This window comes from Panthera uncia, chromosome B4 (genome assembly GCF_023721935.1).
Source record: "Panthera uncia isolate 11264 chromosome B4, Puncia_PCG_1.0, whole genome shotgun sequence".
Lineage (NCBI taxonomy): Eukaryota > Metazoa > Chordata > Mammalia > Carnivora > Felidae > Panthera > Panthera uncia.
Genome location: NC_064809.1, coordinates 28,999,341 through 29,026,036, shown reverse-complemented (window position 1 = coordinate 29,026,036; position 26,696 = coordinate 28,999,341). Strand labels below are relative to the sequence as shown.

At 35.1% G+C, this 26,696-nt stretch overlaps 1 protein-coding gene across 3 annotated transcripts in view; it reads right to left on the bottom strand.

The window, feature by feature from the left end:
- LOC125918685 (coiled-coil domain-containing protein 7-like) overlaps nucleotides 1–26,696 on the bottom strand; it is a 228,222-nt gene that overhangs the window by 100,149 nt on the left and 101,377 nt on the right. For all 3 annotated transcript variants that reach the window (XM_049624804.1, XM_049624805.1, XM_049624806.1), the window contains 5 exons: nucleotides 26,210–26,308; nucleotides 10,978–11,088; nucleotides 9,765–9,875; nucleotides 6,788–6,907; nucleotides 5,766–5,795 (listed from right to left, as the gene is read on the bottom strand). In XM_049624804.1, the coding sequence (XP_049480761.1) occupies nucleotides 5,766–5,795; nucleotides 6,788–6,907; nucleotides 9,765–9,875; nucleotides 10,978–11,088; nucleotides 26,210–26,308 (471 nt within the window). The remainder of the gene's footprint in view (nucleotides 1–5,765; nucleotides 5,796–6,787; nucleotides 6,908–9,764; nucleotides 9,876–10,977; nucleotides 11,089–26,209; nucleotides 26,309–26,696) is intronic.

Genomic DNA, 26,696 nt, shown 5'->3' with positions numbered 1-26,696 from the left:
AATCACTAACAAATTACCAGAAAGCTCCCAAAAAACAAAAGTCCAAGGCCATATGACTCTACAGGCAAATTCTGTCAAATATTTAAACCAGAGTTAGGATTGTATGGTTCTTATTCTTTCTTTTATTAATGTGGTGTATCATACTGATTGATTTGTGAATATTGAACCAGCCCTGCAGCCCAGGAATGAATCCCACTTGATCATGGTGAATACTTTTTTTAATGCACCGTTGAATTCTATTTGCTAGTACCTTGTTGAGAATTTTAGCATCCAGGTTCATCAGGAATATTAGCCTGTAATTCTTCTTATAGTGGGGTCTTTGTCTACTTTTGGAATTGAGGTAATGCTAGCTTCATATGAGTTTGGAAGCTTCCCTTCTGTTTCTATTTTTTGGAACAATTTGAGAAGAATAAGTATTAACTCTGCTTTAATTTTTTTTTATGTTTTTATTTATTTTTGAGACAGAGAGAGACAGAGCATGAGCAACAGAGGGACAGAGAGAGAGGGAGACACAGAATCTGAAGCAGGCTCCAGGCTCTGAGCTGTCAGCACAGAGCCCAACACAGGGCTCAAACTCACGGACTGTGAGATCATGACCTGAGCTAAAGTCAGACACTTAACCAACTGAGTCACCCAGGAGCCCCAACTCTGCTTTAAATGTCTGGTAGAATTCCCCTGGGAAGTCATCTGGCCCATGACTCTTACTTGTTGGGACATTTTTGATAATTGATTCAATTTCTTTGCTGGTTATGGGCCTGTTCAAATTTTCTTTTTCTTTCTATTTGAGGTTTGGTTGTGTGTGTCTTGGAATTATTCCATTTCTTCCATATTGTCCAGTTTGTTGGCATATAATTTTTCATACTATTCTCTGATGATCGTTTGTATTTCTGTGGTGTTGGCTGTGATCTCTCCTCTTTCATTCATGATTGTATCTATTTGAGTCTGCTCTCTTTTCTTTTTGAGAAGTCTGGCTAGGGATTTATCAATTTTGTTTATTCTTTCCAAAAACCAGCTCTTAGCTTCATTGATATGTTCTGTGTTTTTTTTTTAATATTCTATGTAGTTTATTTCTGTTCTAATCTTTATTATTTCTTTTCTTCTGCTGGCTTTGGCCTTTTTTTCTGCTTTTTTTCTAGCTCCTTTAGGTATAAGGTTAGGTTGTATATTTGGGAACTTTCTTGCTTCTTGAGATAGGCCTGAATTGCAATGTATTTTCCTCTTAGGGCTGCGGCTGCCTTTGCTGCATCCCAAAGGGTTTGCATTGTTGTGTTTTCATTATCCCAAATCTATAAAGAACTTAACTGAAGAAATGACAGAAGACATGAATAGAAACTTTTCCAAAGAAAACATCCAGATGGCTAACACACACATGAAAAGATGCTCAACATCTCTCATAATCAGAGAAATACAAATCAAAACCACAAAGAGATACTACCTAACACCTGTCATAATGGCTAAAATTAACAACCTAGGAAACAACAAGTGTTGGTGAGGATGAGGAGAAAGGGAAACACTTCTGCACTGTTGGTGGGGATGCAAACTGGTGCTGCCACTCTAGAAAACAGTATGGAGGTTCCTCAAACATTAAAAACAGAACTACCCTACAACCCAGCAATTGCACTACAAGGAATTACAAAGGATACAAAAATGCTTGACTATCAACAATAGGCAAATTATGGAAAGAGCCTAAATGTCCATCAACCGATCAATGGAGAAAGAAGATGTGGGTAATATACATATATATATATATATATATATATATATATACACACACACACACACACACACACATATATATATATACACACACACATATATACACACATGTATACATATATATGTATGTGTATGTATATATGTATACATATATATACATACATATACATACATATACATGTACATACATACATACATACATACAGTGATGAAAAAGAATGAAATCTTACCATTTGCAACAGTGTGGATGGAACTGGAGGGTATTATACTAAGCAAAATAAATCAAAGAAAGACAGGTATCATATGACTTAAATCATATGTGTAATTTGAGAAACTCAACAAATGAACATAGGGGAAGGGAAGGAAATATAAAATAAAAACAGAATGGGAGGCAAATCATAAGAGAGTTAAATATAGAGAACAAACTGAAGGTTGGTGGAGGGTTGGGGGGATGTGTTAAATGGGTGAAGGGCATTAAGGAGGGCATTTTTCAGGATGAGCACTGGGTGTCATAAGTAAGAGATGAATCACTGGGTTCTACCCTGAAGTCAAGACTACACTGTATGTTAACTAACTTGAATTTAAATTAAAACAAAAAATAAAGAAGAGTCAATACCTATTCTTTTCAAATTATTCCAAAACAATAGAAGAGGAAGAAAAACTTCCAAACTGATATATGAGGCCAGAATTACCCTAATACCAAAACCAGATAAAGATTCCGCTAAAAAACAGTACAGGCCTGGTGTGCCTGTATGGCTCAGTCAGTTGAGTGTCTGACTTCGGCTCTGGTCAGATCTCACAGTTGTGAGTCTGAGCCCTGCTTCAGGCTTTGTGCTAACAGCTCAGAGCCTGGAGCCTGCTTCAGATTCTGTGTCTCCCTCTCTGCCCCTCCCCCACTCACACTCTGTCTCTGTCTCTGTCTCTCTCTCAAAAATAAATAAACATTTTAAAAAAAGAGCAGAGGCCAATAACTCTGATGAACATGGATGCAAAAATTCTTAATAAAATACTAGCAAACCAAATCCAACAGTACATTAACAGAATCATTCACCATGATTAAATGGGATTTATTCCTGGGCTGCAAGCATGGTTCAATGTTTACAAATCAATCAGTGTGATACACCACATTAACAAAAGAAAGGATAAGAACCATATGATCCTTTCAATAGATGCAGAAAAATCATCTGACAAACTACAACATCCATTCATGTTAAAAACCCTCAACAAAGTAGGGTTGGAGGGAACCTATCTCAATATAAAAAAGGCCATATATAGAAGACCCACAGCTAACATCATCCTCAATGGGGAAAAACGGAGAGCTTTTCTCCTAAGATCAGGAACAAGACTGGGATGTCCACTCTTACCACTGCTATTCAACATGGTACTGGAAATGCTAGCCGCAGCAATCTGACAACAAAAAGAAATAAAATGTATCCAAAACAGCAAGGAAGAAGAATTTCCCTATTTTCTGATGACATGATACTTTATGTAAAAAATCTGAAAGACTCCACTAAAAAACTTAGAACTAATACATGAATCATTAAAATCATAAGATACAAATCAATATACAGAAATCTGTTGAATTTCTATACACCAACATTGAAGAACCAGAAAGAGAAATTAATTAATGAATCCCATTTTCAATTGCACCAAAACATAAGATTATCTAGGAATAAACATAATCAAAGAGGTGATAGACCTGTACTCTGAAAACTATAGAACACTGATGAAACAAATTGAAGATGACACAAAGAAATTGAAAAACTTTGCATGTTCATGGATTGAAACAACAAATATTGGTTTTTGGAATAACAAATATTGTTCAAATGTCTATACTACAGACAAGCAAAGCTGGAGGCATAACAATTCTAGGCTTCAAGTTATATTACAAAGCTGTAGTGACTAAGACAGTATGGTACAGCACAGAAACAGACACATAGATCAATGGAACAGAATAGAAAATCTAGAAATGAACCCACAACTCTATGGGGAATTAATCTTTGATAAGCAAGAAAGAATATCCAATGGAAAAAAGAGTCTCTTCAACAAATGGTGCTGGGAAAACTGGACAGCAACATACAGGATAATGAAACTGGACCACTTTCTTACACCATACACAAAAATAAATTCAAAATGGATGAAAGACCTAAATGTGAAACATGACACTATAAAAATCCAGGAGGAACACAGGCACTAATATCCTTGACATTGGCCATAGCAACTTTTTACTAGATATGTGTCCTGAGACAAGGGAAACAAAAGCAAAAATAAACTTTGGGACTTCTTCAAAATAAAAAATTTCTCTACGGTGAAAGTAACAATCAATAAAACTAAAAGGCAACCTACCAAATGGGAGAAGATATTTGCAAATGACATATCTGATAAAGGGTTAGTATCCAAAATCTGTAAAGAATTTATCAAACTCAGCACCCTAAAAACATATAATCTGATTAAAAATTGGGCAGAAGACATGAATAGACATGGACATTTTTCCAAAGATAACATTCAGATGGCCAACAGATACATGAAAAGGTGCTCAACAGCACTGATCATCAGGGAGACACAAAACTACAATGAGATATCACCTCATACCAGTAAAAATGGCTAAAATTATCAACACAGGAAACAATAGGTGTTGGCAAGGGTGCAGAGAAAGAGGAACCCTCTTACACTGTTTTTGTAATGCAAACTGGTGATGCCTTTTTATATACAATACCAAAAGCACAATCAATGAATAAAATAAAAATGATAAGTTAAATTAAAAGGAAAACAAACTTCTGATCTCTGAAAGGCACTGTTAAGAGAATAATAATACAAGACACAGACGGAAGAAAATATTTGCAGAACATATATCTGATAAAGAACTGTTATTCATAGTATTTAAGGAATGCTTTAAATCTCAACAATTAGAAAACAAATAACCCAATCACAATATTGGCAAATGATCTGAACAGATACCTTAACAAATAAATCATATAGATGGCACATAAGCATCTGAAAAGAAATTCTACATATGTGTCATCAGGGAATTATAAATTAAAACAATGAGATACTATTACACACCTATTAAAATGGCTAAAATCCAAAACACTGAAAACAACAAATGATGCCAGGGATGTAAATCAATGGGAACTCCAATTCACTGCTGGTTGGAATGCAAAACACTAGAGGCACTTTGCAGATGGTTTGGCAGTTTCTTGTAAAGTTAAATACAGTCTTGCCATATGAGCGAGCAATCACACTTCTAGGTATTTGCCCAAGTTTACTGATAATTTATGTTCCCACAAAAGTTATGTAGATCCCAACAGGTCCTAATTTGGTTTGACACAACCAATTAATGAAGATATTGTTGGGTTTTTCTTGTGGATTAGGATCATTATAAGAAAATACTAAGATGCTATAGGCACCATTAACTTCTGTCTAAAATCTTAAGAAAAAACTGTAAATACTTATCACAAGAAGGCATACAGCTATATTACCAAAAGACAAAATAAACATTAAGGCACAAAAATATTCCTAGAAAGAAAGATTATACTTTTAAAGAGACAAAGGCTCAGTTTATCAGATATAAATAACAAGTACAAATTTGCACACATTTAATAACCGAGTTTCCAAATACATAAAACAAACCAGCAAAACTACCAGGAAGCACAGAGAAGTCTGTAACCACAGTGGGAGAATTTAACATAACATCTCTTAGTAATATAGAATAGACAGAACTTCAATTAAAGAAGAATTGAACAACCCAATAAATACATTTGAGCTAACAAATGCATACAAAATACATGATTGATTATAAGGACAAAATTTTGCTGCTTTCTTTAATTAAAAATAAATCAGTGATATTGAAAATTGTCATACTTACTACTTAGTGTTTTCATTTTCACAGGTATAAATTTCTTACTTTGAGACTGGCTTATTGACAATGTAACTTTATGCTTGAGTAAAAGATTTTCATCTAACATATCTACTTTCTGAGCTATAAGAAGAATGCTTTTAACCCATTAAGAAGACAATTGTATTCATTAATTTGTAATTCAAATACATACCAATTATCGAGGAATATTTCCTTTCATGTTCTGAAACATAATCAAATACCATATTGTTGAAATAGTGATGTCTACTCATTGTTGGGATAGTGATTTACAGAGTGACTATGTGAAATACAGAAATAATGGGAGTACTTTTCAAGAGAATAGTTTTATAAGGTATTCACAATTTAGGATTAAATTCAATATTTTTGTAACAGATAATCGGTGAGGGAATAAAGAAATGGTAAAGAATACATTCAAAACAAATTTAAAAGAATATCAAAAACACATCAGATAAGAAAGACAAAATACAAATCATTTACCCCCAACATATCAATACTTCCATTAAATGTAAATCTTATTAAATGTTCCATTTAAAACACAAAGACTGTTACATTGGATTAAAAAATAACCAACCACAATGCCTTTTGTTTTAAAGTTACACAACTAATTCATAGCAATATGAAAAGATTGAAAGTAAAATGATGAAAAAATTATTCTATGCAAATAATTACATTAAGATACTATGTAAATATTAGATAAAATGGACTAAAAGCACACAAAAAAGTTATTACAAAATGTCCATCATTAAGACAGAAATTTCAGTTCACTAAGAATATATAACATTTTAAAATTTGTGTATTTATTACATACATATGTATATATCTGCATATAATTTATATTTATTATATACAGTAAAAAAGCCTTAGAAAAATAAAACAAAAATTGGCAGAACTACAAAGAGTAATAGAGAAATAAACAATCACAGTAGTTGAATTTAATATACTTTGCTCACAAATAATAAGCATAGAATCTCAATGAAATTAAGAAAGCACCAACAACACAATTAATCAACTTGACCAAATGGATAACATACATGCACACACATTACAGATGTAGCATATATATGTATATATGATACAGTATATAGCATGTATTTATGATTGAATATATATATTCATGAACTGAAGAAAGAAATATATTAAATATCTTTTAATAATTTTTTTATTTTAAATAATATTTTTAATAATTATACTTACTAGTAAGTCCCACTTTTCTGGTAGCTCCAAGTGTCTTAATTTGAGATGAGCCTTTTGAGATTAAAACTTCATTATCTTCAGGTGAAAGATTTTTACCTGCTTTTTCATCCATTTTCTCAGCTATAAAAATAGAGACTTTTAACTCAATAAAAAGTAAAAGTTAACTCTCTTTATTTTTAATAAAGAACCACTTACAGTTTCTTTCCAGTTTTATAAAATTTAAGCAAATGAACACAATTTAAACAAATGATCAAACACTTCCCCCCCCACACACAAAACAAAACAAAACAAAACAAAACAAAACAAAACAAAATTCTGGTGAATTTTCAAAACAGACTATAAAATTAAATATGAAAATCATCACAGTGCTTTCCTGAAAGTATGTGGAGGTACTTTTGTTACTTTATACACACATTTAGAAAGTTGTAATTAGACTTTATTGTACTAAGGGCATTTACATTTTTTAAATACTTAAAAATTTTAAAACGTATAGGATTGATGTAAAAGTTAGACTGATTAGAAAGTAATAATTCCAAAATAAGGAAATGAAATAGAAAGAAAGTTAGGTCAGGTAGGAAGAATACAGAGCACTCCAAAATAGAAATAATTAAATCCAAATGTATCAATAAGTACCATAATTATAAATGGATTATATGTTATAGGGATAGACAAAGACAGTCATACTAGATTTATAAATAATTTAATTATAGGTTATTTATAAGTGACACTACTAAATAATAATAATACAAAAAATTGGAAACTAAGTAGGTGAAAAAAGATATGTCATGTAAATGTAACCAAAATAAATATGCAATAGTTATGTCACTGTCAGACAAAATAGGATTTTGGTCAAAAGACCTTAATGGAGACAGAATAAAATGGCACCTTTCAGAAAAAGAAATCATTGAATTCATAAGAAATTATCTAACATTTGTATTTCTATGCACCTAACAACAGACAGTATAAGGAAAATTGGCAATATAATGAAAATAGTACTGCAGGAATAAATAGATAAGTCCACAATCATAATGCGAAAATTCAATATGCATCTCTCCATAATTGGTAGGACAAACAAAATTCAAGAAAATCAAGAAATAGGAAATTTAAATAACACAATAAAAATCTGACTTAATAGATGTATGTAAGCTTGTAGCAGAATATACATTCATAAACAAAATTCTGTTCAAATCAATTGAAATTTTAAATAATTTAATAATCATAATTATCATATTCACTACTGAGTCTTTTCTTTCTAACAGTTTTAAGTGTCAGGCAAAATATTTTCATCTGATATCTCATCCATTTTCTGGGCCTCAAGAAGAAAGTCATAAAAGCACTAAATAGAGAACTGGATCTGTGGTAGAACTTTTGGATTTACAATATATGTTATTTATCCAACAATATGTTATGTCATTTTTTAATGATATAAGCAAATCCTGTCTAGTTGAAATATAAATATCATGTGAATATACTTTCACTTGTGTGTATGTAAGCAGTCTTGCTACTTTTACAGAAGCATTAAATATATTTAATTTAGAAATATTATTATAAACATTATTATATATACTTACATATTTAAAATGATTCTTTAGTTTTTTTAGAGTATTCACATTTTAGAATAAAGTCTAAAAATTTTTAATCAGATATGGCTAAGGAAAAACATATAAGGATAAAAAAATACAGAGAGTGAAAAAGTGAAAGAAAAGTAGGAAAAATTACCCAAGAAATGGGGTAATTAAAAGTAGAAATAACTAGATTATATATGATTGAGAACTACTTAAAAGACAAAGAACGAACTGAATTTTAAGATATTTACACTTATAAGTTTCTTGCAAAAGATACAGCAAAATCACAAAGATATAAGAAACAGGATAGAAAAAAATATATGATGCAAATACCAACCAGAGGTTTATGGAGCTACATTAATAGTAGATAAAGTAGTTTTGGGGGAAAATAAATAAAAACTTCCTAATTAAGACAAAATGTTCTGTCCTTGAAAGATATTATAAATCTTAACTTTATATACCATAAATAATAGAGTGTTATAAGATATAAATCATAAGCTGCCACAACTGCAAGAAAAAATAAATCCCAAAGTAAGATTTAACACATCTAATTCAGTAATTTTAAAACAAAGAGATAAATTATTAATAAGTATCTAAAGTGTGATGGGAATCATTACCAAAGAGCATATGGTTGAAGACATATTCATAAATCCAAAAGTGTTCTCCTGAATTTAATTAAAAATAATTCATAAGATTTACATTTAATTACTTGCTATCAAGATTCATATTTCTAGTAGTTTCAAGTTTTTTACTTTGAACTTGGTTTCTTAAAAATAAAACTTTGTCCTCAGGAAATTGATTTTCCTGTGACATCATTTCATTGTTTTGTTTTTCAAGAGGAAATGCTAAGGAAAAAAAAACATAAATGTTTGAAATGTCTGGATATGCCAAAAAATCACCAAATTTTCTTCCCATGGAAGAAAAAAATCATGTGAATAATTTTCATTAGTGTGCGTGGAAGCCATTTACTTAATAATTACTGACCTTGCAAATACCAACCAAACAGTATTATTAATTTTGCTTTTGTCTCTATCTTAGGATATACATGCCTTATCTATTTTTTAATATTTACTTATTTTTTGAGAGAAAGAGAAAGAGAGAGAGTGTGTAAGCATGGACAGGCGAGGGGCAGAGAGAGAGGGAGACAGAGAATCTGAAGCAGGTTCCAGGCTCTGAGCTGTCAGCACAGAGCCCGATGCAGAGCTTGAACCCAGGAACCATGAGATCTGACCAGAGCTGAAGTCAGACACTCAGCTGACTGAGCCACCCAGGTGCCCCAGGATATTCACACTTTAGATCTGAGTGTAAGGTTTCTGTAAAATATATGCCCAAAAAACATATTCATGAACCAAATGAAATCTGATGAGGTTAATTTAAAATAATTTAAAGTTTCCTATAATTACTATACTTACTTTTACGTCTTTCCTTTCTGGAAGTTATTTTTTTCTTTACTTGCACTTGGGATTTTGATGCTGAATCTTGACTCGCAAACATAAGATTTTCATCAGGTATGCCAAAATAAGCTATAGAAAGAGATAGATTTAGTCTACGAACTGGAAAAACAGATCTATTGTGAAATCCCTAGATTTCAAATTTATAACAAATGCACAGTAGCATTTTCCTTCATTTGTATAAGGTCATAAGTGAATTATTATAATGCTAGAACTGTTATGAAAATGGCTGATTTCAAAACTGTCTCATTATTTCATAAATAAACCTAAGTAACAAATACATTTTATGTTGGTCCTCAGGTATCATGGGTGATTTATACTTAGGCTAATACACAATAATAGACCAAGCAATGAAAACTCATATGCACAAGAGTATTCATTACAGCCTTTTTTGTAATTCCAAAGTACTTAAAACCATTTAAATGTTAAAGCATGGAGACTGGCCAAATAAACTGATACATATATCTCAACTACAGAACTGGTATAATATGAATACTTCTATAATGGTAGATAATTGTACATATGTATGTATGTATGTATATATGTATATGTAAGACATTCTTCACCCATCTGCACTGATACATTTGATGCTTGTCTGATGTCATTTTATGAAACACTGGTTGAAATACTGGTGGGCTGGTGCCCTTTTATATTTAGACTCTTGTTTATATTATCACAAGTGAATAAAGGCTTAATTGTGACTTTCAAATTAGTTTATTGTCTGAATTAACCAACTTCATAGCTAGCAGCTCTCTCTCAGTAACAAATGATGACAGTGTGGCCCAATTAAACCTCTCACATTTCTCAATTGGACCTTATGTCAGAATGACACTACTACAGGTCAGAAGTGCCCAATTGTCAAAATCTCCCAAGAACTGTAATCTCACAGATTCAGCTAAAAGATACTTTGAGGTATTACTGGAGAGTTATTGGGCCTTGGTGGATACTTAATGTGTGTCCTATGACTGTGAAATAGTCTTATGATTTGAAATTCCAGCCTGAGGGTATTAATGCTTTTACTTTTGTTTTCTAGTTATCTTTGCATATTCACAATTTAGGTTAGAGTGTAAAGTTTCTATAAAACATATGCTCAAAAGTATCTTCATGAACCAAAGAAAAAAATCTTCTGATGGATTTAAAGTAATTTAAACTTATCCATAATTATTATACTTACTATGGCACCTTTTCTTTCTGTAAGTTATTTGTTTCTCTACTTGCATTTGGGGTTGTGACACTGAATCTTCATTCACAAGCATTAAATTTTCATCTGGTACTCCAAAATGAGCTAAATAAAGAGATGCATTTAGTTCACTAAATGGAAAAGCAGATCTATGAAAACTTCAGATTTAAATTTATAACAAGTGTACAATAGCATTTTCTTTTTATAGCTATAAATAAATTGTCCTAATGGTTGATCTGACATGGAAATGATAAGAAAAGTTTTAATTGATACTACTGAGGCTGTCTCATTATGTCCTAAATATTCTGAGGCAACAAATACATTTCATAACAGTCTCCACTTTTGGGTTATTTATATACTAGGTTAATTGATAACAATAAACCAACCAACAAAAATGCATATGTACAAGGTCTATTCATTACAATATTGTCTGCAATTGCAAAATATTTAAAATCATCTAAATGTTAAAGAATAGGATATTGGTTGAATAAACTAAGGTTATGTTATAAATTATGGTATAGTATAATCTATGGCATATTACATGGTATAAACTGCTTTATGTATTTGCATAAAATTAATAAATATTTCTATAAACTGACAAAAAGAGCTAATGTTTAAGTGGAAAAACTCTTTAAAAAAGTGTATCTAGTATGCTAACTTTTGGGTCAGAAAGAAGTAATCAGAAACAAATAGAGAAATAGATATTAAATTCACAAAATAGAGGAAAAATAAACATGAAAATAATACTTACCTATAAGAAGATGGGATGGGAGAGAAGTCTAAGGAATGCAAAGAGAAGGACATATATCTTTTGCATAATATTTGCTTTTTGAAGCAGATTAATGCTCTCTATACATTCCAAAAATAAAATTAAATTAACAAGAATAAGAAGAGGAAACTAACACTGAATGCAAGTGAAATGACTCTAGTGAAGGGATAAAAATAACAATACTAATCCAAATAAGTCATCAATACAGTGTTTGAAAAATACCCTCAATCTTAGGCAAGAATATAGGGGGCAGATTGCAAGAAAAATCACTAAATCATTTGAATAGACTTATTTTTGTAGTGGTATGTGCTGAGCAGTTCCTTAATGAAGTTGAAGCATTATAGGATTGAGCAACTACATGCTCAGGCTCTTAGCTCCAATAAAGATTCAAGATTAACACTGGAAGAAAGAATATACACATATGAAATGGAGGAAGGCAAGAATGAGACATGAGAGATTAGAATTGAAGGTGTCCAGGAGTCCTCATGATTTCTAAAACATGTATATGCACAATATGCATGTATATATTCACATGCACATGTATGCATGAATATGTGTGTGTGTGTGTGCGTGTATCTCAATATATATTAGTATAAATGTATAAACTATGGAGTGCAGATCCAAGTTAAAATCCTATGTGTAATCTTTCAGGTTCAACCCATAGAAAATTACGAAGTTTTTAACTGGCAGTTATCATATGAAAAAACTTCCTACTCCACACTAGGCCTAAAACACAGCTGGTGTGCTGATCTTTACAAGGAAGTACAATCATGTATTCGGGCCTCTCCAGGTCAGCATTCCCTAGACCAGCTGTTCCATTCATAGACTTCAAATGAGGCACTGCACTGTTCAGGTGACTCTGCTTAGGCTACCTTCCTGGGGAAGCCTTGAGGACAACTTTCTCCTTTCTGACTTAGTTTTCAGTACTTTCCCACTCCTAGCCCTCCCCAAGTCCCTCCATATCCTGGCGCCATAAAATGGCAAGAGCCTTTTGTTTGAGGATCCTTCAGCAGTGAGAGACAATCTCCCCTCTGCATTTGTGATGAACATCTAACACTCCCCTGGTTCCTTTAATAGGGAAAAATGGAACATTGTTAAAGTTGGCCCTTTCCTGTTTTGACTCTTGCTTATAAAATATCATAGTAATTAGATAAAGTAATTAAATTACTTTCAGTTTGGCTTATTAATTGACCAACTCAACAACTGTCAGTGCTTTCTCTGACAAATTGGTGAACAGAGCAGAATGGTTAATAGAGTGCACTGACTTTCTATCTAGAAGGCAAACACCCTCAACTTCCCATAGGGCACTTTTGAGAGGTATTAGAGAAATCCATCAGACACTCTCCAGTGATGTTAGTGGGTCATTTTCAAGAGTCTGAGAGTTCCATGGGTACTTCATTAGCCATGCCAATAGAACTCAGAAAATACTAGTGGATCCTGGGGGTGTTTTGGGTAGTGGTAGCAACTGGTTACATAACTTTTTCAGGTATTAGGGGGATCACTGGTGCTTCCCTTTAGCCTCTAATTCCTTGGTCAAACTCATATGGTGGTCCAAAATACAGATCCAAAAGAGAGACTCTAGGAAAGCTAGAGAAGTAATTCCCTAACTACTGATATAGTCCTTCAGTGATGACAAGAAAACTCATCAGAGACTCTGAATGCTGAGTTGTACCCAGTTACCATTGTTAGGTGTAAATATGGTTCTGGCACCAAAAGACAGCCTATAACACAGCAAATTTTTGTTAAGATTCATACCTGAAATAAAAAAAAGAACAAAGATCTCTTTGGGATCACTTTGTTTAGTAATCTGACGTTCTTAGAGACTTGGATAGTTTGCCTCCTTAATGAAGGGGGTAATCTTGTTAAACTTAGTGAGAGTGGCACCTCGAGGGTATGACGTTAAAGACCCCCACTTCCAGAGTACAATAACAGCAGCCACTTTGCCTAAGGAAAAACAGGAGGATGGCACTGGGTTGGAAGAATGCAAGCACTCAACACCATCTACATTCTCAGCTGGATAGTATATTGACTCTGAGAGATTTGGCCCACACATGACGAGGTCTTTGGCACTGAACAACATGGATGAATCATCCTTCCATGGATATAGTTTCCTGTGAGCCACCCTACTGGTCTCTTAGATGTACAAATGAGGTTTGTTCATCCAGTTCTTATGGGTTATTGAACTCAATTAAACCTCCTTAAAGGTCATGTTGATCAGTTTGAGACATAATCCAGATCTTCACTGACAATTATTGAGTTTGTAAAACATGGCTCCTGCCCAGATAGCAAAGACTGACCAGAAGAAAAAGTGATGTAAAAATGGTAAGCCTGTGTCCTCCCCTAGACCATTTAGGGTAGGGTATCCCAAAGAAGTCTCTAGATCTGGTTACTCAACAGTAGGTTCCTAAAGAGAAGACTGATAAGCTTTGTTACCAAGGGACTCATGGTCAAGTAGTGGGTGGCCTGTGGCTCCAGCAGGCTGCTCAATTAGAGTCTTCAGGATGATCCTCTTATGATTAATACATGTGCTATTCTTTCTGTGCCTCCCAGAGAATCTAGGGCTGAATTATGGAGCCTTGTCAACTTTAAACAGATGTCTCAGCTTTCAAAAATATGCAAGACTAGGGGTTGGGCCAAGGTCCCAGAGTCCCTAGTGGAAAATAATGGTCCTGTACCAAGTTCAGAACTCAATTTATTAGGCCTTCTGGATATTGGTGCATAATTAGCTGTGATCTCCACAATCCTTCACACTATAATGAAGGGGTTATGGGGTAAAACTGTGCCCACTCCTGCCAAAAAGTATAGAATTCCTATCCCCGATTACTTCAGAATGTGACCTTATTTGGAAATAGGGTATTTAAAAAGGTAATCCAGTTAAAATGAGGTCATTATACTAGGTCTTAATCTGATATAAATGGTATCTTTACAAAAACAAGAAACTTGAGCACAGAGTCAGACACATATATAGGGAGAACACCATATGAAGATGAAGGCACAGATCAGGGTGATGCATCTATAAGAGAAGAAATGTCAAATATTGCCAGAAAACCACCAGAAGGTAGGAAAGAGCCATGAAACAGATTTTCATTCAAGGTCTCAGAAGAAAACATCATGACCAACATCTGATTCTGGATTTTTACTTGCTGACTGTATGACAATAGTTTTTTGTTCTTTAAGCCACTCAGTTTATGGTATTTTGTTATGCCAGTTTAAGGAAACTAACAGATTTTTGGATCAGGAAGTGGGCTACTGCTGTAACAAGTACAAAAAAATGTTGAAATGTCTTTGGAATTGGGTAATAGGTAGGAAACTACAAGAGTTTTGAACAGCATGATAAAAACAAAAAAACTAGGGGTGCCTGGGTGGCTCAGTCAGTTAAGTGTCTGACTCAGTTTCAGCTCAGGTCAGGATCTTAGTTTTGTGAGTCTGAGCCCAACATCAGGGATTCTCTCTGTCTCCCTCTCTCTCCTGCCTTTCCCCAATTTATGTTACCTCTGCCTCTCTCAAATAAATAAACTTAAAAAAAAAAAACCTAGATTACCTTAAAAAGATTGTTGGAAAAATGGACATTAAAGGTGATTCTGGTGAGGGCTAAGAAAGAAAGGGGGAGAGCTTTACAAAAAGGTTTTATTATCTTAGACAATACATATATCATCATGAAGAGAATGTTGTTAGAAATACGAATGATAAAAGAAGTTCTAATAACATTAAAAGGGTTATTTACCATATTCAAGTGGCATTTATTCAAGGATGGATCAACATCTGCAAATCAATCAATGTGACACATCACATTAACAAAATGAAGGATAAAAATCATATTACCTCAATAGATGCAGAAAAATATTTTGACAAAATTCAACACCCATTCATGATAAAAACTGTCAACAGAATGCTTATAGAGGGAATGTATTTCAACATAATAAAGACCATATATGATAATCCCACAGCTAATAAGATCAACAGTGGAAACCTGAAAGGTTTTTCTCTAAGATTAGAAACAAGACAAGGATTTGTACTCTTACAACTCTATCAGAAAGAGAAATTAAGAAAATCCCATTTACAATAGCATTCAAAATAATAAAATACCTTGGAATAAATTTTACTAAGGAGTCAAAAGACCCATACCCTAAAAACTATAAGACATTGATGAAAGAAATTGAAGAAGACAAAAATAAATGGAAAGATATTCCATGCTCATGGATTGAGAGAATTAATATTGTGAAAATATTCACACCACCTATAGCAATCAAGAGATTCAATGCAATCCTTATCAAAATTCCAGTGATGACTTCCAGGGAAGATGGCAGAGTAGAAGGACCCTAAGCTCACATTGTCACAGATACAACTGGAAAACACTCACATCAGTGTTAATAACCCAGAAAATGACCCAAAGACAGTAAGAACAAACTCCACAGCTAAATGTAGAGAAGCTGTCACACTGAAAAGGGTAGGGAGGGCAGAGATGCAGAGGGGAGCTAAAGGGACCCATAGGACTGTCCACAGGAGCAAAGGGCACTGCAGGTGAGGAGACAGGAGAGAAACAGCCTATCACACTGGGGAGCCCAGATGGCAAAGACAAATCCCTATAACATTTGGCTTTGAAAACCAGACGGGCTGAATTTTGTGAGTTCTTGTAAACAGTGGGACTTAAGACCTGAAACTTTAAAAAGTATTGGGCTCGGCTCTCTGGGAGCTAGGAGGATGAAAGGAAACTGAATCCCTGCCCTAAAAGAGACAGCACAGCACACAGCCCTGCATAAATACAGCATAGAAACAGCAGTTTGGAAAACACCTGGGCCATTAAGTAGGAATATTTGTTTACTTATCCCAAAGCATGTGCTGGAGGAGCAGAGATCCTTGGGAGACTCTCCAGGAACAAAGAACCTACCCACAGCCATTTCTTTTCCCACCCTCTAGCCTAAACACACGGTCACCTTTGTGAACCAGCACTACCCTAACACTTGATTCCTAAATTGCTAACACCATACATCCTGTCCACAGGCTTCTGCAGATCTTCCCCCTCCAATATACTGTTGACCAGAGCCCATCCAAAGTGATGTCATAAGACTTTAATACGTAAGCAGCCCCGATTGGGGCCAGCACCACTCCAGTGACTCTTCCCCCTGAGGAGAGAACAGTACAATCCCAGCAGTGGGTGGGGTAGTCCGCACCCACCAATGAAAGCTTCACAGGAGACAACACAGGGAACACACCCTGCAGTTCAATGATACTGCATCTCTGATAAATGCCAGGTCTAACTCAACTCAAGCCTAAGGCAGCCCCAGACTGGATCACTAACACTACAGGGACCAAACACTGGCCACAACAGGTAAAAATTCATGTAACTTCTCAGCCACAATAGCAGAACACATGCAACACACATAGGAGATACCTCTGAAGTGCCAGGTTCAGGTGAACAGAGGACACTGCCCTGCAGGGCACTATAGAAACCCTTCTTCATAACGCCACTACTTTCAAGTGTAGGAGATATAACTGACTTTCTAGCACAGAGAAACAGACAAAATGAGGAGACAGAGGAATATGTCTCAAATAAAAGAACAGGACAAAATAGGTGAAGATTAAGAGTACACTTATCTTGAGAAGCACTGATTGATCTATAGAATTATTAAATCACTATATTGTACACCTGAAACAAATATAACAATGTATGCTAACATTACTGAAATCAAAATTCAAAAAATTTTTTAAAATTCCTATGGCATTTTCATAGAAATAGAACAAATGATCCTAAAATTAAATGGAGCCACAAAAGATCCCAAACATTCAAAGTAATCTTGAGAAAGAACAAAACTTGAAGCATCACACTTGCATATTTCAAACTATATTACAAAGCTATAGCGATCAAAACAATATAGTATTGTCATAAAAACTGACACATATCAATGGGACAGAATTGGGAGCCCAGAAATAAGCCTGCACATATACAGTCAATTAAACTATGAACAGAGCCAAGAATATACAATGGGGAAACACAGTCTCTTTTTATTTTTAATTCAAATTTTAGTTAATATACAGTGCAATATTGGTCTCAGGAATATAATTCCATATTCACCACTTACATACAACATCCAGTGCTTATCACAAAAAGTGCCTTCCCTGATACCTATTCACCCATCTAGGCCATCTCCCACCACCCCTCCATCAACCCTCAGTTTATTCTCTATCGTTAAGAGTCTCTTATGGTTTGTTTCCCTCTCTTCTCCCCCACCCTTCCCATATGTTCATCTGTTTTCTTTCTTAAATTTCACATATAAATAGAAACCTATTGTATTTGTCTTTCTTATTTCACTTAGCATAATACATTCTAGCATCATCCACATCATTGGAAATGGCAAGATTTCATTCTTTTTGATGACTGAGTGTATACACATACATACATATACACTACATCTTTTTTTTTTTTTTTTAACATTTTTAATTTATTTTTGGGACAGAGAGAGACAGAGCATGAACGGGGGAGGGGCAGAGAGAGAGGGAGACACAGAATCGGAAACAGGCTCCAGGCTCCGAGCCATCAGCCCAGAGCCTGACGCGGGGCTCGAACTCACGGACCGCGAGATCGTGACCTGGCTGAAGTCGGACGCTTAACCGACTGCGCCACCCAGGCGCCCCTACACTACATCTTCTTTACCCATTCATCAGTAGATAAACATCTGGGCTCTCTCCAAATTTTGGCTATTGCTGATAGCGCTGCTAAAACATTGGAGTGCATGTACTCTTCAAATCTGTATTTTTGTACCCTTGGGGAAATACCTAGTAGTGCAATTGCTGGGTTGTAGGGTAGTTCTATTTTTAGTTTTCTGAGGAACCTCCATACTGCTCTCCAGAGTGGCTGCAACAGTTTGCATTCCCACCAACAGTGCAAAAGGTTTCCCCTTTTTCTGCATCCTCACCAACACCTGTTGTTTCTGGTGTTGTTAGTTTTAGCCATTCTGACAGGTATGAGGTGGTATCTCATCATGGTTTTGATTTTTATTTCTCAAATGATGATTGATTTTGAGCATTTTTTCATGTGTCTGTTAGCCAGCTGGATGTCTTCTTTGGAAAAGGGTCTATTCATGTCTTCTGTACATTTTTTAACTGGGTTGTTTGATTTTTGTGTGTTGAGGTTGATGTTTTTTGTACATTTTAGATACTTACCTTTTATCTGATGTCACTTGCAAATTTCTTCTCCTATTCCGTTGGGAGTTTTGTTGATTGTTTCCTTTAATGTGCAGAGGATTTTTTATCTTGATGAAGTTCTAGTAGTTTATGCTTGCTTTCATTTCCCTTGCCTCAGGTGACCAGTCTAGAATGAGGTTGCTCCAGATGAGGTCAAAGAGGTTACTGCCTGTGTTCTCCTCTAAGATTTTGATGGTTTCCTGTCTCACATTCAGGTCTTTCATTTAGAATTTATTTTTTGGTTGGTGCAAAAAAGTGGTCCAGTTTCATTATTTTTCCTGTTGCTTTCCAGTTTTCCCAGTACCATTTGTTTAAGAGACTGTCTTTTTTTCCATTGGATATTCTTTTCTGCTTTGTTGAAGATTAGTTGACCATATAGTTGTGGGCCTATTTCTGGGTTTTCTATTCCATTCGACAAGTCCATTTTTGCCAGTATCATACCTTCTTGATGATTACAGCACTGTAATGTAGCTTGAAATCCAGAATCTTGATACCTCTAGTTTTTTCTTTATCAGGATTGCTTTGGTTATTTGAGATATTTTGTGGTTCCATACAAATTTTAGGATTGTTTATTCTAGCTCTGTGAAGAATTGTGGTGTTATTTTGATAGGGATTTCATTAAATGTGTAGATCACTTTGGGTAGTATAGACATTTTAACTATTTTTCTTCCAATCCATGAACATGTAATGTTTTCCCATTTCTTTGTGTCCTCCACTTACTTTCACAAATCTTCTATAGTTTTCAAAGTACAGATCTTTTATCTCTTTAGTTAGGTTTATTCCTAGGTATTTTATTGTTTTTCATGCAATTATAAATTCCTTGATTTCTTTTTCTGCTGCTTCATTATTGGTATATAGAACTCCAACAGATTTCTTCACATTGATTTTATATCCTGAGTCTTTGCTGAATTCATGTATTAGTTCTAGAAATTTTTTGGTGGGGCCTTTCTGGTTTTCTACATAGAGTATCACATCATCTACAAATAGTGAAATTCTGACTTCTTCCTTGCTGATTTGTATGCCCTTTATTTCTTTTTGTTGTCTGATTGCTGAGGCTAAGACTTCTAGTACTATGTAAAATAGCAATGGGGAGAGTGGGCACCCTTTTCTTGTTCCTGACCATGGGGGATAGTCTCTCAGGTTTTCCCCACTGAGGATAATATTAGTTGTGAATATTTCATACATGATCTTTATGATGTTATGTTCCATTTTTCCCTATTTTGTTAAGGGTTTTTTTTTTATCAATAATGGATTCTGACAATGGATTTTGACAATAATGTCAAATGTTTCTTCTGCATGTTGACAGGATCATATGGTTCTTGTCCTTTCTTCTATTAATGTGGTGCCTCATGTTGATTGATTTGTGAATATTGAACCAGCCCTGCAGCCCAGGAAAAGTACCGCTTGATTATGGTGAATAATTTTTTAAGGTGTTGTTGAATTTGATTTGCTAGTATCTTACTGAGAATTTCTGCATCCAGGTTCATCAGAGATATTGGTAATTCTTTCTAGTAGGGCCTCTGTTTGGCTTTAGAATTAAGGTAACACTGGGTTCATAGAATGAGTTTGGAAGCTTTTATTCCATTTCTATTTTTGGAACAGTTTGAAAAGAATAGGTAATAACTCTTCTCGAAATGTCTGGTAGAATTCTCCTGGGAGGTCATCTGGCCCAGGACTCTTGTTTGTTTGGAGATTGTTGATTACTGATCCAATCTCTTTGCTTGTTATGGGTCTGTTCAAGTTTTCTATTTCTTCTATTTCTTCCTGCTTCAGTTTTGGTGGTTTGTATGTTTTTAGGAATTTGTCCATTTCATCCAGACTGCCCAGTTTGTTGGCATATAATTTTCATAGTATTTTCTTATAATTGTTGGTATTTCTGTAGTGTTGGCTGTGATCTTTCCTCTTTCATTCGTGATTTTATCTATTTGGGTTCCTTTTTTTATAATGTGGCTAGTTTTATCAATTTTATTCTTTCAGTGAATCAGTTTCATTGATCTTTTCTTCTGCTGATCTCTGCAACAGGGTTCCTCTGGAGTCTTCTGTGTTTCTTTCAAGGCCAGCTAGTATTCTTATGACTGTTGTCATAAATTCTTTTTCAGTTATCTGATCTCAAAACAGCTGTGTTTGAGGGACCAGGAATCTTTAGGGTCCCCCTACTTTTCCACCATCTTAAGTCCTTTGACTGTCTCTTTAAAAAACAGTGTTGCACCCCCCACACACACCAAATTGCTTCATGAAAATGAAGAACATGTAGTTGAAAACTGGAGGAGAGTTAATCCTTGTATAAAGTAGTAGAGAACTTGACTGAACTGTGTTCTGTTGGGTAGAAAGTAGAACTTGTAAGCAATGAATGTGGATATTTAGTTGAATTTTCTAAGCAATGTGTTTAAGGCACAGTTTGATTTCTTTGTTGTTATAGGAAAATGCCAAAGGAAAGAGATAAATTGAAGAAAATATTTTAAGCAAAAAGAACCAGAACATGAATATTTAGAAAATTCTCAGCTTATTTATATTTAAAGCAAAAAGAAAGAATGCATGCTTTGAAGTCACAACCCAATTTTCTGGCTAGACAACTGTTTTTATAAAGAAATTTTGGATGTGAGTTGTGGATCTAATCAACTACTACAGCAGAAACACTGCCAGCCTGGACCAAAGGGAACAGAGATAGAATAAAATGAAGGAAGGCTTTCAGACTTTTGTAAGACTTTTTAGAGAAAAAAGTGAATTGATAAAGCCATTCTATGATGAAATATGCTATTCTACAAGAAAAGGGAAGAATAACTCCAAAGGGTAGTTCAAACATCACTGGAGCTACCACTGCTACCAGAGGCCGAGGGCAAAGGCCAAAAGGTTAGGCTGTTGTCTCTTCTGTTCCAAGGAGTGGGGCTGCCACCCATAGCTAAAGTAGGGCCAAACTCCAGATTTCTAAGGGAATAGTGCATGAAGCTAATAGGAATTATTCTAAAGCCTTGAAATCTAACCTAATCTAATTCTCAAGATTTGAAAACTGGTTTAAGACCTATGGCCTCTTTTTTCCTTCTAATTTCTTCCTTTGGGAATAGAAATGTCTGTTCTATGCCTGTCCCACTATTGTATTATTGGGAGAATATAATTTGATGTTTAGTTTTACAGGTTCTCAGATGGAGAAGAATTTTGCCTCAGGATTAAACGTACTCCAAGTATTACCCATAACTGGATGACTTAGATGATGATATTTGGGACTTTGAGTTGATGATATTTAGGTGAGATGCTGGAGTTAAAACTGGGGACCTAGGAATGAGATGAGTATATTTTGCATGTGGGAAGGACATGGATATTTAGAAGCCAGAGAATAGATTGTTATGGGTTGAACTGTGTTCTCCTCCAACACCAAAAATATGTAGAATTCCTAACCACAAGCAACTCAGAATAAATACCTTGTCTTTATAAAGATAATCAAGTTAAAGTGAGATCATTAGAGTGGTCCTTAATCCAATATGAATGGTGTCATCAAAACAGGATATTTGGAAAAGGGGCATGCACATGGGGAGAACACGATGTGAGGATGAAAGCAGAAATAAGAGCCTCTATAAGGCAAGGATAACAAAATATTACCAGCAAACTATCAACAGCTAGAACAAAAACATTAAACAGACTCTCAGTAACAATCCCTCAGATGGGACCATCACTGATGACACCTTGATATCAGAATTCCAACCTCTAGAACTTCAAGACAGTAATATTCTGTTGTTTAAGTTATCCAGTTTGTGGTCCTTGGTTATGGAAGCCCTGGGAATCTAATACAAAGGAGAAACAGATAACACTTTCTGTTTTGGTGTCTGAGTCCAAGACCACCAGCACGTTTACCAGATACAACTGTGTGTGAGTCACATTGGACCATTACAGACCTCCATTGTTATGACCTCTACTAATGAATATATATTGATATAGATGTTTTGTCTAAGGGTATCTCTGACTGAATTCACTCCCAAACCATCAAGGAAATTACTGCAGTTAGAGCCATTTTATGGGGCAAGTGAGGACCATGAACCTATTCTGCTAACAGTGCCTAGAGTGCTAGTGTCTACCCCCCAAAAATCAATTAACTAGGGGAGAAAAGATATAAATACCTTCATTTATGAGCTTCATGAACCCAAAGTTTTCTGTGAGACTAGTTCTCCATTCAATAGTTCCGTCTGACCTGTGTACATGGTCCCAGGTACACAGAGAGTCAATTGATTGTGGCTCAGTGACATAGTACAGCCCTGTGCACTAATAAGTAACTGATGATGGGACTGTCACAGAGGGTATTGCCCAAGATAAAGGAAATCAGTATACAATAATTGATTTCTCAGACTCCTTTTTCATCCTCACCATCCATATAGATGATCAGAATCATTTTACACTTCTATGGAATGAATCACAATGTACAACTAAAGTCCATAACTCTACCTATTCCCCCGCTATCTGTCATCAATGGATAGGGCATAACTTAGAAGAAATCCCACTCCTAGAGGGAGCATAAATTTCTACTATGTTGATGATGACATTTTCCTGGTGGGTCCAGACAAGGGCAACATAAAATGACTGCTGCCTTGTTGGCCTACATGTAGCAACACAGCTAGGCCATTACTACAAACAATGTAGAAAGATTTAAAATCCAGGATATGATCTAGAAAGAGGCACCACATCTTATTCCAGAGGAGGAAATTGCCAAGCCTTTGGTCTACTATATCTCAACATATACAAAGAGTCCCAGTGATTTTGGAACTACTCAGCTACTGGTTTATTCATATTTTCCAAACAAGGATCTAATGGCATCCATCTTGGGTTACCAGTAAGACCACTATTTTTTATTAGTCCCCTAACCAACAGAATGCCTATTTTGACTAGGGAACTCCCAATGAGTAAGTTAGAATAATAGGTGATAAGACTGCTGACCAGAATCATATTTCTAGATTCACTTGTGTTGGTCATGTTGATTATCAGTCTCAATCAAACCTCCTCATAAGATCATGTCAATACATCTACAACACAATCCATAGCTTAACTGACACATTTCAGGACATGGTAAAAGTGTCTATTGCCTAGAGAAAAAACGTTGACCAATGGAGAGAAGGTCATGAAAATAGCAACTCTGATGAAAAATCCAGGCAATGGCCTTACAAAGTCATCTTTGAATCTAGTTGCCAAACAATGGGGTCTCTCAAAGGAACAAATTGGTGGGCTCTCTACCAACAACTCATGGCTAGGTTGTGAGTCATGAGGTTCCCACATAGTAATGGCTACTATGACTAATACAAGTGTTATTCCTTCCAAATATCCCAGTGAACCTTGAGACTTGTGTAGTTTACTTCCTTGATGAAGGGGGTAATCTTTTAAAACTTAGTGAGAGTGACACTTTGTGGGGTCCATCAATACAAACCCTTCTTACTTTTACCAAGACCTCTAAGCTTTCAGAAATGAACATGACCAGAAGTTAGACGTACTCAAGGCCATTATGTTTCTAGTGGGGACCTGAGGACCTATGCTAAGGTCAGAATACAAAGTAGAGGTGGTAAAAAATTACATTTCTTGGGCCTTTTGGATACTGGTGAACAAATTACTGTGACTCCACAATCTCTGACACAAGGATGAGGAGGAAACATAATTCTGAGTGGCCTGAGGCCAACACCAGGCCTCTTTTCTAGACCCAAGTATGGATGAATTCCTTTGGGCCACCCCCATTATTATGGCTTTTACTGCCTAATACATCATTGGTACTTTCTATACCAACAAGTGCTTGCATTTCCCCTAACCTCTGATCAGATTTTCTGAAGGTAGGTTATTTTAGTGGAGTATATGTAAGATCATCACCTACCAAACCACTGGCACCTAGGACCACTGTCTTCCAAACACAATGCCAAAAGCCTAGAGAAGCCTAAAAAAGGGATAACTGCCCTCACTGTTAAACTTTAAAAAGCCAACAAAATATGCAAATCATTTCTCTATCCAATGGTTCCACTTGGCCTATGTGCAAAACCTCTGAAGTCTAGGCTTTAAATTGATTAGGGCTATGCAATGTGTCAGTGCTGCCTTTGGCACCAGTTGTGACAGTTATAGAGGCTATTGCCCAAAGTGAAGGAACTTACTATACTACAATTAACATCACAAATGCCCTTTTCAGCATTCCCTCTCCATGCAGATGGTCAGGATTAATTTGTTGTATATAGAATGGATTGCATTATACCACAAATGTCCTTCCACAACACTCCCTAAATTCCCTAATTATCTGTAACCGATGCTTGAAAAAGTCCCTGGAAAAAGTCCCACTCCTGGAGGGAGTGCTAGATTTCCAATATATGGATCAAATCATCTCAGTAGGCCATTATTATCAACAAAGTACAAGGACCTAAAACCAAAGAAAAATGTCTGGGCATCCCAGAGAAGCCAATTGTCGTGCTTTGGGTCCACTGTTCCCTCCAAATAAAAAATAATCTGATCATTTGTTAGACTATTCAGATACTGCTACACTCTCACAGGGATAAGAGCACCCATCTGTCAGGTTACCATAAAGACCTTTGGCTGGGACTCTACTGGACAGGATCCCCTTGGAGATCCTTCAACTGACTATCTTAGCTTCCCATTTTCTGGGCCCCTCTGATTTCCATTTGCTGTTTCAGTTACAGATCTCAGCAACACCTAATTTTGCCTCCTAGAGCCTATGGAAGAGGTCACAACAGGTCACAGGCACCCCCTTGGACTTTGGGTCTACAAGTTGCCAAAAAAGTGCATATCCTTTATGTGACAATTATTGGTTTTGGTGAAAACTGAGAACATGACTTTGGTTATGTAATAATCTTCTGATAAGAAATTCAAACCAAAACACATTAATGTATTTCCTTTTGTTCTCTAGTTATATTAAGGTATTCACACTTTAGGCAAAGTTTAAAGTTTCTATAAAATACATGCTCAAATACATATTAACAAACCAAAGAAAGTTCTCATGCATTTAATTTAAACCAATATAGGGGTGCCTGGGAGGCTCAGTTGGTTAAGCATATGACTTCGGCTTAGGTCATGATCTCAGCTCAGGTCATGATCTCGGAGTTTGTGAGTTTGAGCCCCACATCAGGCTCTGCATCAGGCTCTGTGCTGACAGCTCAGAGCCTAGAGCCTGCCTCAGATTCTGTGTCTTCTCCTCTCTTTGCTCCTCCCCTGGTTGCACTCTGTGTCTCTCTGTCTCTCTCAAAAATAAATAAACATTAAAAAAAATTTTTTAAACAATATAGAGTTACCTGTAATTATTATACTTACTACTGATTCTTTCCTCCGTGGATTTTTTTTTGTTTTTTAAATTGTACTTGGGTTCTTGATGTTTAAGCTTAAGATTTTCATCTAGCACTTCATTAAGAGCTACAAAAAGAGAGAAATTAATAAGAAAACAGATCTACTGTAAAATCTCTAGATTTCAAATTTATAACAAGAGAACAGTAACATTGTCTCCCATTTTTATAAATTAATAAATAAATTATCATAATACTAGATCTAATAGGAAAATTCTAAGAACATTTTTAATGGATGTGTATTGAAGATGTTTCTTTATTTTATAAATATTCTGGACACCAAGTATGCTTATATTAGACTCTAATTTTCTTAGGTTATTTATACTTTAGGTTAAAACATTCAGACACCAACCAATGAAAATGCATATGCACAAGATTAGTCAATATGGCCTTATTTGTAATTGCAAAATATTCAAAACCATCTAAGTGTTCAAACAGATTTGTTGAATAAATTGATA